At 44.9% G+C, this 13,714-nt stretch overlaps 1 protein-coding gene across 1 annotated transcript; it reads right to left on the reverse strand.

The window, feature by feature from the left end:
• Positions 1–10,663: 10,663 nt before the first annotated feature.
• Positions 10,664–13,527, reverse strand: LOC119699713 (collagen alpha-1(I) chain-like). Its single transcript, XM_038133577.1, has 2 exons — positions 12,557–13,527; positions 10,664–11,778 (listed from the first exon to the last, which is right to left on the reverse strand). Exons 1-2 carry the CDS (start codon positions 13,508–13,510, stop codon positions 11,614–11,616), a joined length of 1,119 nt encoding a protein of 372 aa, XP_037989505.1. The 5' UTR covers positions 13,511–13,527; the 3' UTR covers positions 10,664–11,613.
• Between the last annotated feature and the right edge of the window lie 187 nt (positions 13,528–13,714).

Consider the following 13,714-nt stretch of genomic DNA (forward strand, 5'->3'; position numbering starts at 1 on the left):
CTTTTAAAATGCCTTTTTAGTTGTCAAGAAGAGCTGTTAAGTAAATTCAAATCAGCTAATATTAAGAAATGAAATAATATTTATACAGGGCTTGGATAAGTTTGACTTTACCTCTTTAACTAAACTGGGTGAAGGCAAAATGTTGGAAACTGATGATTACTCAAAAATAATCTGGATGAGGAATGCTTATTAATTTTAAGTTAATTATCTATCCCTAAAGGGTTTTATATATGGTTTTTTATATATGTTGAAATTCTTGTCTCGAGGCAGACAGCTCTGCAGTCTGGATCACCTGGGAGTACAAATCTGGGCCACAGTACTTCTGATGACAGCATTGCATTTCTATCATTAATTAGCATCTCGTGGAGCTAATGCTACTAACTGTCCTTCAAAAACTGCTCAACAGCCTTGATTTTTGCCACATGTTCTCTGCCTTTTCAGCCCTCCAAGGCCCTGTGGGAAGCAGATCCCATTGCCATGTAAGAGCGCTTGCAACACACTCCTCCACAGGAAGAACAGGGTTGGATGCATCTGCTTTCAAGAACAGCAATTTCTTTGAGAGAAAAAAAAAAAAAAAAAAAAGGAAAACAACCAGGAAAAGCCATTTAAACTGAATTACTGGCACTATTGTTTTCACCTCTCCACAACCTAGCTATGACTTCCAGTGCATCCTGAGTTAAGAGTTCATAATTCCAGCTGAACTTAATGGGAGTATTTACACAAGAATTGTGTTGCAATACCTAATAAGCTTGGTTGTGGGCAAATCTCTTTTGCTGTGTCTGTGCTGATTTTAGTCCAAAGAACATTCCCACTGCTGCAGTTCCACCAATAGGTAGGAATAATTGTAACACTGCTGTGACTGATCACTGCTAATTCAACAACTATATACATCTTCTATTCACGGCCCAGGGCAGATTGCAATGTTTGCATGTTGGTGACTGCTGCTGCTTGTCCACTCCAGATCTCCCACCACCAGTATCACAACAGAAGTTCTGCTGGGAAGCAGCTCATAAGAAAAATGAGATTTTCATCAGGTCCTCTTTGTCTCCACTTTCTTCATGGACATGATAAAAAATTATATTTCTTGAGATCGCTGTGAAGACTAACGACTAAACACTCATAAAGGCTTTGAAGAAGAAAAGTGTGAAATATTCCACTTAGTTATAAAAGCATAGATGAGGCCAAAATAGCAGCCAGTCATCTAATTTGAATTAAAAAATCCTTTTATAATGTTCCAGTGATGCTGTGTTTTTGAATTTGATGGGCAGCAGTCAATCTCTGCACATAAACAGTGGCACCAGAATCTGCACTTCCTCTTTGTAAACTTTGGAAAAAAATTATCCCTCTCATTTAATGATGAAAAGAAAAAACAAGGAAGAGAGCAAAAGAGAGAAAGAAAGACGCAGAGAAGAAAAATATGTTCTTTGAGCCAATGTGAGGTGTAGGGCAATGTTTCATATTAACCCTGGTTTCCTCTTCATACATTTGATTTCTTTGAAAAACACAGCCATAGTTCATTCAGCAGCCCTATGGCCCACATTGTTCCTAAGGGAGGCTCAGTGCTGTGGTTAGAAAGAAATAAAGGAAAAATATTGCTGAGGAATTTAACCAAATTTTTCAATGTAGCAGCTTTGTAAGTAAAGAGGATGCACTGAAGCTTAAGTTTCTTATGCTTAGTGCTGTGTTCATTGATGGTAGCAGGAAAGTTTGAAGTATTTGCAGCCAGGGCCAAACATGAACCATTGGATGGCATTGGGTTGCATTTGATTGAATTGGGCTAGGTAGGGTAAGGCACCTTCTAGAATACGGAGAACTGGAAATCAAACCCTTGTTCCTCCTCCTCTGCAAACAGAGGTATCAAGGTGGCTCACCCCTGATGTAACCAGTGATTTCTGATCAATTATTTCCTTTTTCCAAAATCAGTTAGGACTTATCCAGCAGGGAGACTGCCACAGAGGAAGGGACATCCTTCAGCCTGCAGTGACAGGGATTCTCGGCTGCTCAGCAGAGAGCTGGACAGTGAGAGCAACCTGGGCAATGTTCTCCCATGGACCTGGAAAGCTGGGAAGAACATGGACAGTAAGCTGCAGCTGATGGGCTAGAAAAGTCTCAGCCCATGTGATGCAAACTGTTAGGTAAGATGTGCCTTTCAATGTTTAGCTGCAGAGTCCGTAGTAAATGTAATGGCAAAGAGGGACATGAGCATGGATTTCCCACAGGACAGACAAGCACTCTCATCACCCTAGGAGACACAGGCACAAGAGGAGGAAGGGAGGGAGTGGTGCTTTCCAGGGGTTTATGCAAAATGCCTCAAGCCTGGGTGAAACAAAGCTAACAAGAATGATTTTGGAGATCAGAAATGTCAATGAGCTTGGGTTTGTTTTCTCGTACTCTATCAATAGCCAGACCTTGCCTCTATGCATTCCTTTGTCTATACACAATAGTGCAGAAGGGAAATTATTTCATCTAACTTTGGGCATTTACATATTTTAAGACACTATTCAGGTCAGCTCTTTTAGACATCTACCACAAGACAAATAAATCAGTTATAAAATACCTGTGTCTTTCCACTGACTACAAAAGCAGTTGGGAAGACAAGTTCATGTGCAAATGTGGTCAGATCAATTTTAACTCCATGACTATACCCACCACATCCTTCTCATTTCCCCCATGAAAAAATACAGATCCCCTCACAGCACAGAGCTCAGCACAAGCAGGGCTTTGCTTGCTGAGTTACACCAGGTTGTGCTCATTGATGAGTGAAACCAGGTTGAAATTCAACTGCTAGCTGTAGCCTCCCACTCATTATCTCTGCTGAGTGTTTAGATCTCAGGGAATTTGTGGAGTTTCTGGGTTTCCAGATACCAGATAGTTTTTCTGTGAGGCAGTGGGCATCATTCCTTCAATGATTGTGGAGGAATCTCTAGAGGGGAACCTCATGAGCATTGCTCTCTCTCTTTCCTCTAAGGGAAGAAATTGAACTCATGGTTTTTTGACAAATGCTTGTTTTCTGCTGTTGTCAGAAAACCAGGAGACATTTAGCAGCTGTAACAGTGGAAGCTAAATAAAAGCAGAAAATTTATTCTCTGCTGCTACATGGGATAAGTATGCAAAGTGAGGTTAAAGAGAGGTAGATCTGCTCCACGAGACACTGTCACCCAAAAAAATTTTTGAAGAGTCACAGTCTTCCCTCTCCTCGTCCTTTGATACAGGTTTTATTCCGTAAAACACAGTCCAGTGATCACTGTAAACTAAGGATAGTTGCAGATTCAAACTACATATTGATGTTAAAAGTAGACTTGTTTTTTAAATAGAATATGGCCACAGCCTTCCTCCAAGATACTAGTGTGCAATTGATGGGCTATCTGTTTCAGAGTTATGATTCTACAATGAAGTTCTCATGCTATAGACCTGGTGTCCACAGACACTGAACTCATACAAATTATGGTAGAAAAATTGACTTCGATAAATGCAATGCCTCAATTTCTTTGGAATATGAAACTCTTTCACTTTCTTTTCTACTTTTGTCTCCTAGGGCCCTGCTTCCTTCAAAGATAAAACTGACTGCTGGTTTCAAGGGCTATTTATTGCTGTGACAGTGACATATCACTCTGAGTAGTGCCTCTTAAAGTACTATTAGCACCTACCTGATCTGAAAAAGTACAAACATTCAACCAAAATTGCTGTATTAATAGACAAGTCTAAAATAAATAAACAGGAAACAAACAGAACCTTTTCAAAGAAGGAACTGCAATTGAAATACTTTAAAGATAAATAAACTTTTAGATTTGACTCCCTCTAGAGTATATTTAAGGAAAAGCTTGAATCAGGAGATTCCTTTTTTGTTGCAGAAGCTCCCTGTAATCCCACTGAAGTTCTCTCCAAGTGCAAGAATCCCCCTGTGCCCACCAGCCTCTCTTCAACAGAGCTCTCTGCCAGTTAGAGCTGAGTCCCTGCAGCACTCAGACCAGAGCACCTTAGTGCCTCACTGACACCAGAAAACAAAGGTGAACCTTCTTTTTCAGTAAGAGGTGATAGAGCTGAAATTGTGCATGCCTATGTTTTCCGAAAAGGAGACCAAAGCCTTCCTGTCTTCACCAACTAAATGCAGTAGGAGGGCTTTCATTTGGTCTGCAGTGCTGAGTCAGAGTAGACCCGTGTCTCTGGGGACCTGCTGTAGAACAGGACCTTCATTCACTATGGCCCCTGGGGATTCAAACAAACTCAACAGTGTTGCAACATCTGAAGTTCCCAAATGTCTTTTTTTTTTTTTTTTTCTAGAATCAGGATCGGTTACCCATTTCAAAATGAGCAGGGCCAATGTAGTCACTTGGGTCATCAAAAGCCTTTTGGTGAAACTCCCTCAGTCCTGTGGTGCAGGACACGAGACCCCAATGGATCCACTCTCTGTTAGTGCTCCCACTGCCACTCCGGGCAGCTGCACAGGTTTGTTTACAGGTGGTAATGAGGTATTGAACAGAAGAAAAGGTAGCACAGAATAAACAACTGAATTTTCAAGAAAGAACCCAGTGGAAACAAGACACAGAGTCTCTCAAAGCATTTATGCCGATGTTTCTAATGAAAAACAAACAGAACATCAAATACATTCCGTAAGTTTCATATGTAATAATGAAGAGGCAATACAGGACAGGCACAATTTTCCTTCTCTCTTTGCCAGAAAGTAAGATGAAAAAATACAATACTTGGGTAAGAGGGGAAAAAAAAAAAAAAAAAAAAAAAAAAAAAAGAATGTGAACTTACTGAGCTGCCTGGATATGAAAATAGAGAAACTATTTCTTACTAACTAGGTCCATTACTTTCCAGCATGGGATGGATTCTCAGTTGCTAGGTTTTTAAAGCCACAAAAGAAAGGAGAGAAGAAACCCAAAGCTTGCTATCTCTTGCTGCATCAATGTATAGATAAATTCAGTCTGGCTACAACATATGTACTGCACGGCAGTACCTCCAGGAATAAATTTGGATCACTATGCCATAGACTCCAGAGAGTCAACATGACATATTGCATCATATCCCCACACACAAAAAGAATTCACTAACAATCACTTCCAAAAGTGCTCCTTTATTCCAGTTTTACATTATAGTTTCTTATGAAATATCTCAGTGGATGACTTTGGTTCTTTGCCACATTTCTCTCAATCTATTTATAAATGTTTGGTTGGAAAGAAAGTAAACATTGCAGGAAAAACACTTTATAAACCTTTACTATTTTCATATAATACTTGAACTGGAATTAGTTTTGCTTAAAATAAATAATAATCCTGGAGTGCTCTGCAGAATGACATGAAATCTCCCAAGCTTGTTAAAATAAAAATTTAAAAAAAAAAAAGAAAACATAAAATAAGAAGGCATAAACCAAGTGGTTATATCTCATCTGAGAACACAGGAAAATTATAACTGTTATGAGGGGAAAAAAACAAAAACCAGCCCTCCAGGTAGACTTCATCCAGCAAAGTATGTCGCTGGTAACAGCCTTGAGGGCAATTACTGCTCTTTGATTACAATTCGAATTGACTAACATGCCACCAGAAAAGTGGCAGCACCGATGAGTGTGTTCCCCCACTCCCCAATAATGGATTAAACAAATGTTTCACACCTAAAGACTCTGGCTGCATTTGGAAAAGCACAACTGGTTTCTCACAGGCAGAGAAGTGCTGGCTGACAGAGCATGTTGCTGCTGCCGCTGCTCCCTTCCCACCTCACACACCCAGCGACTTGCTGCTTGTTTATTTAAATGACACTGTTGTTTGAAATGATGGGGGCTTCTTATCCTCTTGAGTCATGCATTCTCTGTCTGCGATCCTCTGTTTAGGCACTTTTAGCACCTCATTAATTACTAACTGCAACAAAGTCATGCTGTTTTGCAACTCTATTGCCTTTGTTAAGAAATCTCAATCCTGTGTTAGAATGTGAAAGGGGACTGTTATCTACCATATGCCCTGCTTGACTCCATAGTACAAAATTAGCTTTCTAGTTCCTGAAAAACATATACATGTGCTCCTTGTATGCGTACCCCACGGTTAAACAGCCTGGCTTCCAAATAGCCTGCCAGTACCAATTGTGGAAGCTGCTGCTGCAGACAAAACCCCCTCTTAACTCCACACGTTATAAATAAATGTTTTATCCAGGAATACACAATTTCTTAAAAATGTCCTTAAAAAGTCTTAATAATGTCCTTAATAATCCTTAATAATAAGTCCTCCTGCAAAGTGCTACCCCAGATGCCTTTCCATGAGTCTGTGGGTACTAAAACCCATTAAAACAGTAAACTATTAAAGATAAGTAACCAACAGATTAGGCAGTTGGAGATTTTATTTCACTCTTAGATGGAAGGTCGGTGGGACAACGTAATGTAAGGACAATGAGAGTCTTCCTTGTGATGCTCTGAATGTTATCAGTGTATGTAAACTCTGCAGGCACATTAAGGGAGATTGGTACAAGAGGTTTGCTCCAAAAGGGATTTTGATAGCTGTGCAGAAAGCTGCGATTTAAGAATCATCTTCAGCAGCAGCTGAGGCTGGAAGAACCTAATTAAATCCACAATGTCCTTCCTTGTTTGGGGTGAATGCTCCTCAGAGTACAGCTCCTGCAGAGACCCAGAGCCAGCACAGGCAGGACTCTTGCGTGAGCAGAGTGTGGGCCAAAGAGAGTTAAATTCACTGAGGAACTAGACCCAGCCACCAGTGGAACCAGGCCCTTCTCATCAAGCAGTGTGTAAAAGCTTGTTTACAAAACAGAGACAGAAAAATAGACATGGCAACGATAGCAACTTTTCTTGGTGGTTAGGGTATATGCAGCCAGCAGACACCAGTTTCTGCTAATAAATTTCCATTTAATGTGAAATGCACAAGCATACTTTCAAAAAAGAGACAGAAAATAGGATTTAAAATTAAAATCATCTCCTTCTTATCATCTGACACCAAGAATGTTTATGGTGGCAGAGATGCAGTAAAGCAGCTTGTGAAGCAAACTCAGCCAAAGAATCACATAACTGAGAACGCAGGGTGTGGGGTGCAATTGCACCCTGAATCACACTCCCATGGTAGGTGCTCATGCAGCATGGGTCCACTTAGTGGCCAAGTTTCATTGCCATTGGGCTAAAGGGAACTCCAGAAAAAGACACAACTGACTTTTTTTTTGAAAGAAAGGATCTTAATTTCTCCCCTGATGGAGGAGGCTGGCTGACTCAGGCATGAATGGATATTTAGCTGTGCAGAAAATCCTAGCTGGGCTGAGAGTTTCCTTATTGCTAGCTCCTGCTTGCTCTCAATTCAGGATGAATGTTGATTCTGGTAGCAGGTTGGAAGGAACACTCATTGCCACAGTTTATATGGAGAGCTTAGACATCTAAATACTGAATGCTTGATGTCACTTGCAAAGTCATATGCCTACAAGGTAGGATTTTCTACTCCCAAATTGAAAATGTTTCCCTGTTTCATGAGATCTTGGCTTTCAAGTTGTAGTTGCCTGATTTGTAATCTGTTCAGTGTAGCAGATGTAGATATTAGCTTAGCAGAAGATCCACATCAATAAATCCTTGTTATTCAAGGACCAGTCATCAGCTTTATGCAAAAAGAGAACTAAGTTCAGAAGTAAAACACGATGTGATTCTTTCCATTCGTGAACAGCGGTCAGAAATATGCTGGAAGGTACACAAAAAGGGTAAGGCTCTCACTAGGGAACGTCTGTACTTCTCTTCAGAGAAGTACAAGGGCTTTTTTCAGCTCTGATGAACTGAATGCAAAATATGAACTGATGCAACATATCCAATTGCTTCAAACTCTCCAGACATAGTGATAGGTATCAGCTTGAGCTTAAAAGTCCTTCTGAAGAGTACTATGTCACCAGTGCACCAGAGTCAAGCAGAGAATAAATATTTTTCAGGACTACCATTTTACAGTTTTCCAGAATTTCACTTTGCACCTTGAAATAAGCAACAAGAGCCTTTGGGTACAGACATGTTCCAGACTGCAAAGCACTATCTGCCTAATACTGAAACATCCCACAGAATAAGTATCAGTGACACATTTACCGAAGTTTAGTGAAGGACAGGGCAGGGTAACCCATGGTTGTTTGCTCTGCTCCTCATGTTGTGACAGTGGCTGCCCAGTTCCTCAGCTACACCTCCTACAACCCTGTAATACCTCTAATGGCTTCAGGCCACTGGAGCTGGACTGCTTCAGTATATCCTGGCAGTGGGATGGCATTGTTGAGGACAGCTGGAACTGCAGCACATGAGCTCTATCAGCACTGTGCACCATCGTCCTTCTTCATGCCCACCTGTTCCTCTGTGTGAACACAAGGCAACCTGCCCGTCACCCATGCCGTGCGCCGAGTGAGCACACACATAAAGAAATGGGCTTGTTCCCTTGTCCCTGCCTTTCCAAGGAACCCTGCATTTGTAATCTCACCTACGGTACTGAGATTGCTTCACTGACCTATTTGAGACACTCCCTGCCCTTACTGTTCTACATGTCAGGTTTTTTCATTTTCTTATGGTGTACCAGACCAAGAAACTGAATCTGCTGAAAAAAAACCTTTTTTGTGTTTCATTTTTCAGACAGATATTTCCCAAACCCTTGGACCAACAGAGCCCAGGAAGTGGGAATGAGCAAGTCGCTTGGGCAAGTGTGGAATCTACTTAGATGGACATTAACACCAAGGAAACTCACAGGAAACACTGCCGAAGTGAGAAAACAGCTCCTCCCAAATACTGAAATCATAGAGAAATCAATGCCTAGACAAATGGATGTGTCAGACGGCTGTGAACCTTTGCTGCCGGTTACTCACATCCTCCAGCTTTACCCAGTGATAGTTCCACCCTGTGGGCTGTCACTACAGGAGAAGCAGACTTGGGCAAACTGATGCATGAATTTAAGCCAGTACAGTTATTCTAGTATTACCTTCTGTGTGGTTAAAGTTAGCCTACATCAAAAGTTTTGAGGTTTCTTTCAATTTAACATACATTAGAAAAACATTTATGTTAATTGCTTCTCTTCTAGAATGAGTATTTGCACCCAAAATACACAGATACTTCCACGGCAATGCTCATATTTTTTTTTCTTGCAGACACAGTTGCTCTAGGCACAGATTCTGCAAACACAGAACAAAAAGTTGGTCTGCATCCCAAGAGTTTTACAATTGGATCACAAGTCCAAGAGAAGACCAACTGATAGATGAATACAGGGAAACAATGACTTAGCACGGTTTGATCATCCTCGTATTAACTGCTAAAACTTCCTCTGTGCCAAAAACTTCTCATTTTGAGGCCTTCCTGTTGGGCTTTCTTAACTGAACTGCATCTGGAAGGTTTGTGCTGCAAAATTTGTTTGTGTGTTTTTCCCACAAATACGCCTTTTTTTTCCCTGCATACAAAGAAACAACAATCCATCCCTCCTCCAGTATGATCCCAAAGACCAGATCCAAACCTCTCTCAGACTGATAAAAGGTCAGGCTGACAGCAGCAGGCTTTGGACCTGACCCAGACAGAGGGGTAGTCCAGATCGACATGCTAATTTAGGACCTGGTCCTGTAAACTTTGATTACACTGGGATTTTATTACAATGACAGAATTGCACAAGTCGGAGATGGGAAAAATCAATTAGGTCATCTAGTCTATTTGTTGCCAGTGTAGGATTGTTCTCTGCTGCACATGTTGTTAGTGTTCTGCCATTAGATATTTTAAATATATGAAACATAAAGACATTCTTAAGAATATTGGGACTGGATCTTTAGGAATCAGTATATTTTTTAAAAAGTATGCTTAAGTTCAACTTGTTGTGAGTAAAGCATTTTTCATCACTCACTTTTTTCAGTATACTTAGACTATTCAAATACAATCTTCTGTTTGTGATATTAACAGCTTTTGAGAATACTCATGATGTTACAGGAGATTAACCTCCTAAACTGAACATGGCTAAATAACAAATGGGCTATGTTAGGAAACACAGAGAAAAGTAACAACTGTCAGATTAGGAAATACAGAAAAGACACACAAAGAGAAACACAAATATTCACATATATGTGTGTGTGTGAGTGTGTGTGTGTGTTCTGGGTAATTTCTTATATATTGGTGTCTTTCTGCATGCCTTGCCAACTGTGCTTGCCCTCAGTTTGTGCAGGAAAAGAGAAATCTGGAGCAAAGACTGTCATGATTTGGGATCCTGTGTGGTGCCAAGAATATTGTGGGTGTTTAACAAATAGTAGATGCATCAAGTTGTGCAACTGTTACTCAGGGCTCCTGCTCCAGTCCTCCAACCCTTCTCCCTTCTCAGGCATTACTGACCCAGATCTGTGGGGAAGCTACCAGGAATGACTCCTTGGTGGTGGAGTCTGACCCATGCCATCTACACGCTGATCAGTACCTGAAAAATAAGGATATCTATCGGACATAGTATGCTTCGTTTTCAATTTATATATCAGAAGTAATCCTTTATTCCTTTACAGTGTTTCCCAAGTTGAAAAGGCAAATTAGTGACTCTTTTGTTCACTTACACAAACTATTTCCAGTCTAGAGAAGAATGACAAAGGGCGAGCATTCAGCTGTCCTGTTCACATGGCTAGTTTTTATGACTAGAGTGCCATTTTAAACAAACACAATATCAGCTATTAATTGAATATTAATATTTTATTTGAGATATAATCTGAGAATCCTGAGGCCACCTTTTTTTCTAATACAATGTATTAGCTATTTGGAAAACTGAAACCAAGGTTTTCTAGCTGTGGGAATTTGCACAGGATGGGCAGGAATTACCATAGTGAAAACACCACACACTATTACTCTTTGACGAAAGGATTACACTCCTTAAAAAAAGAAAAAAAAAAAAAAAAAACAAACCACAGCAAAACAATACCTAGCTGAATTTACAGACTCCTGCTGCTGGCTTCATTGCAGCTGAGTAAAACAGACATATTTGATTTTCCGGCAGCACAAAGACCATCAGCCATTCTTTCCCTCCCCACCCTCCTTAATAAACCCCAAAACAGAGAGGCGCATTGAACCGCCCTGGGAACTGTTTCCGATTCATCTGTTTCGCTTGCAAGGAAACACTGCATCCAACTCCCTCCACAGTGTGTGCTGCTGCTGGCTCCTCTCGTCTCCCGGCCTGGTGAAGGGAGGCTTCTTGTGTGCTGGATCACCCCAAAACTGATCGTCCACCTAGCTGAGGCCCAGGCACAGCTGTGCAGCCCTGCGCAGCCCAGCCCGGTCGCTGGCTCTGCCTCCCCAGGGCTGATGTCAGCCTGAACTTTGCCGCTGGTATCTCATCCATCGGGATGAGCGACATAAACAGAGAACTGCGCGCCAGAGTTTTGCGCTGGAACAAGCTCCTTCCACACATTTCAACAATATAAATCTTCCCCTTTTATCGCAGAACGGCAGTAACTGTTTATGGGTTCAGTTTGTTATTGTTGTTGGGTGGTTTTCTTCCCCCCTAATGGGGCTGGTTTGTGGAGGCAACCAGGCTCCTGGCGTCCTCTCACCCTGCCGCTTTTTGGATCCTGTCTTGAGTCAAGGCACAGCTTTTGTTTTCTCCTCGGTCTATGTCTCTGCCCCTCTTCCACAGCAAATAAACCACCTCTCCCCCCCGCTGCTGGTCACTCATGCATACCCTGCCCTACTGCTTGGCCCTCGGTTGGTGCGCACTCCACAAGTCGTTGTTGCTGAGGCTCTTGGGTGACCCATGCAGTCCCCGGGGCTGTCTCCCAACACATCTGTCCCACGCATCTCTGCTGGAACGAGGACACAGCGAAGGGAAGAGGCTGGAGAGACAGTGAGCAGAGTTTCTCAGTCGTGCTTTGTCAGAGCAAGGAGAGGGAGTGCACTCCCCATTTGTTTAATGTTTTCCTTATGTTTCTCGCGGAGCGTTTATTTTTTGACATGCTTTCTCTGCCCACTGGTGCTAATGCTGCTCAAGTGAGTTGGCTGGCTAGCTGCAGGTTGGCTCACATACGTGTCCCATCTTTTCTCCACTGCCTTGTTTATTTATGCCACTTGCCTGGCTTGCTCAGCTATTTATACATACACACCAGCACACAAGGAGTTTCAATCTCCAACGAAACGAAACATCGAGACAAATGCACTTTCTACATGTCAGGGTAGTCCCTAGTTTTGTCTGCTGAATGATTTTTATTTTATGCCTCTCTGGCAATCCCACCCCATCCGGCTCAAGTATCCTGGATTAGAAAGACTTTCCCCAAAGTCCTTTTCAAAGGGAGCCTCCCACAGACCTTTAAATCCCCCACATTTTATGGTGCCGATATTTAACAGCTCTGAGAGGGACAGCGGGGGGAGAGAGTGGGGAAAACTGTTACAAATAAGAGTGGCCGCTCCTCACACCATTGAGGTTCTTGATCCGATCAGCGCCGCTTCACACGGCTCACTCTCTCATCCCAGCGATAGGCACCCGAGATAAGAAGGCAAGCGAGAGAGGGCTCAGCGAAGTCGCCAGTTTTACCTTGAATCAACCTCACCACCCCCTTTGCAGCCTTCCCTTTCACCCCAAAAGGAAACCTTTGCCGGAGAAAAGAAACGCGATACCCTTCTGTCAAAGCAGGCTGCCTCGCTTCGCCGAGGTGCAGCCGAGCTGTGCCCTTGCTGCCGGCGCTCTGCTGAGGGTCCCGGCGGCAGGGGCGAGAGGCTGCTGCGGTCGCCCCCGGGCTCACGGCTCCGCTCGACCCCAGCCTGGGGCCAGCCCCGTGTGTCGCCTGCCGCCAGCCGGCCGTGGGGACGGTCCCCGACCCCGGCAGGACACGCGGGTTTGCTCTGTTCCTTCCCACCGGAGAAGCCACCCCAGGAAACCCCTGCCCGGTAGGGAAAGGCCACAACGGAGAAAATCCCGAGAGGCTGGAGACCCCTCACCGCCCCACTCCCATCTCCCCACCTCCACCGCGAGCCGGGATGTAAGGGGCAAATTAGGGGAGGAGAGGGTGCCGCGCCGTGTCCCCCTCCGCAGGGAAGGGGCTGAGCACCCCGCCCCGTCCCCCCGGCGAGTGGGGGCGCCCCTCCCCATGGAGGGGCCGGGGCGCGGGGGGCAGCGGCGTCTCCGCGGTGACCCCGGCAAGGCCGGCGGCGGAGGGGAGGCGAGCGGAGACCCGCGGGAGGGGGCTGCCAGCGATTCTGCGGAACCCTACCGCCGGCGGGCCCCGCTGCCGGAGGATGCTCGGGCGCCGATGCCCCGAGGGGGCTCGGCCGGGAGCGGGGAGCCTCCTCCCGCCGTGCCGGGGCGCCGGGGCTCGCCTCCTCCCGGCGCGCCCCGCCCCGGGGCCTCTCCCCCGGGGCCCCGCTCCGGAGCAGCTCCCGCATGAAGCCCGGGGGCTCCTGGTCGGCGGGCGGGAGAGCCGGGGGGGCCCGGCCCACCTGCGCCCGGCGGCTGGCGGTGCCCGCGGCGCAGAGCGCGGCTGCTCCGGATCGGCGGCGGCGGGGCTGGGTCCTCCCTCTGCCCCCCCGCCGCTCCCGCCCTCGCACACTCCTCTCCCACCGCCATCCATCCATCCGTCCTGTCGGCACCTCGCCCGCCCGGCGCACACACGGGCGCGCACAGCCGCACGCACCCCGGCACCCTCACAACATGCTGCCGGCCGCCGGCCCGGCATGGACCCCGGCGGCGGCTGCTCGGCTCCTCTCCGCTGCTGACTGCCCTCTGAGGTTTGCGGCAGGTAGCGGGGCAGACTGCTGGAAAGTGCAATAGGAAAAGCG

The sequence above is a fragment of the Motacilla alba genome, chromosome 3 (genome assembly GCF_015832195.1).
Source record: "Motacilla alba alba isolate MOTALB_02 chromosome 3, Motacilla_alba_V1.0_pri, whole genome shotgun sequence".
NCBI lineage: Eukaryota > Metazoa > Chordata > Aves > Passeriformes > Motacillidae > Motacilla > Motacilla alba.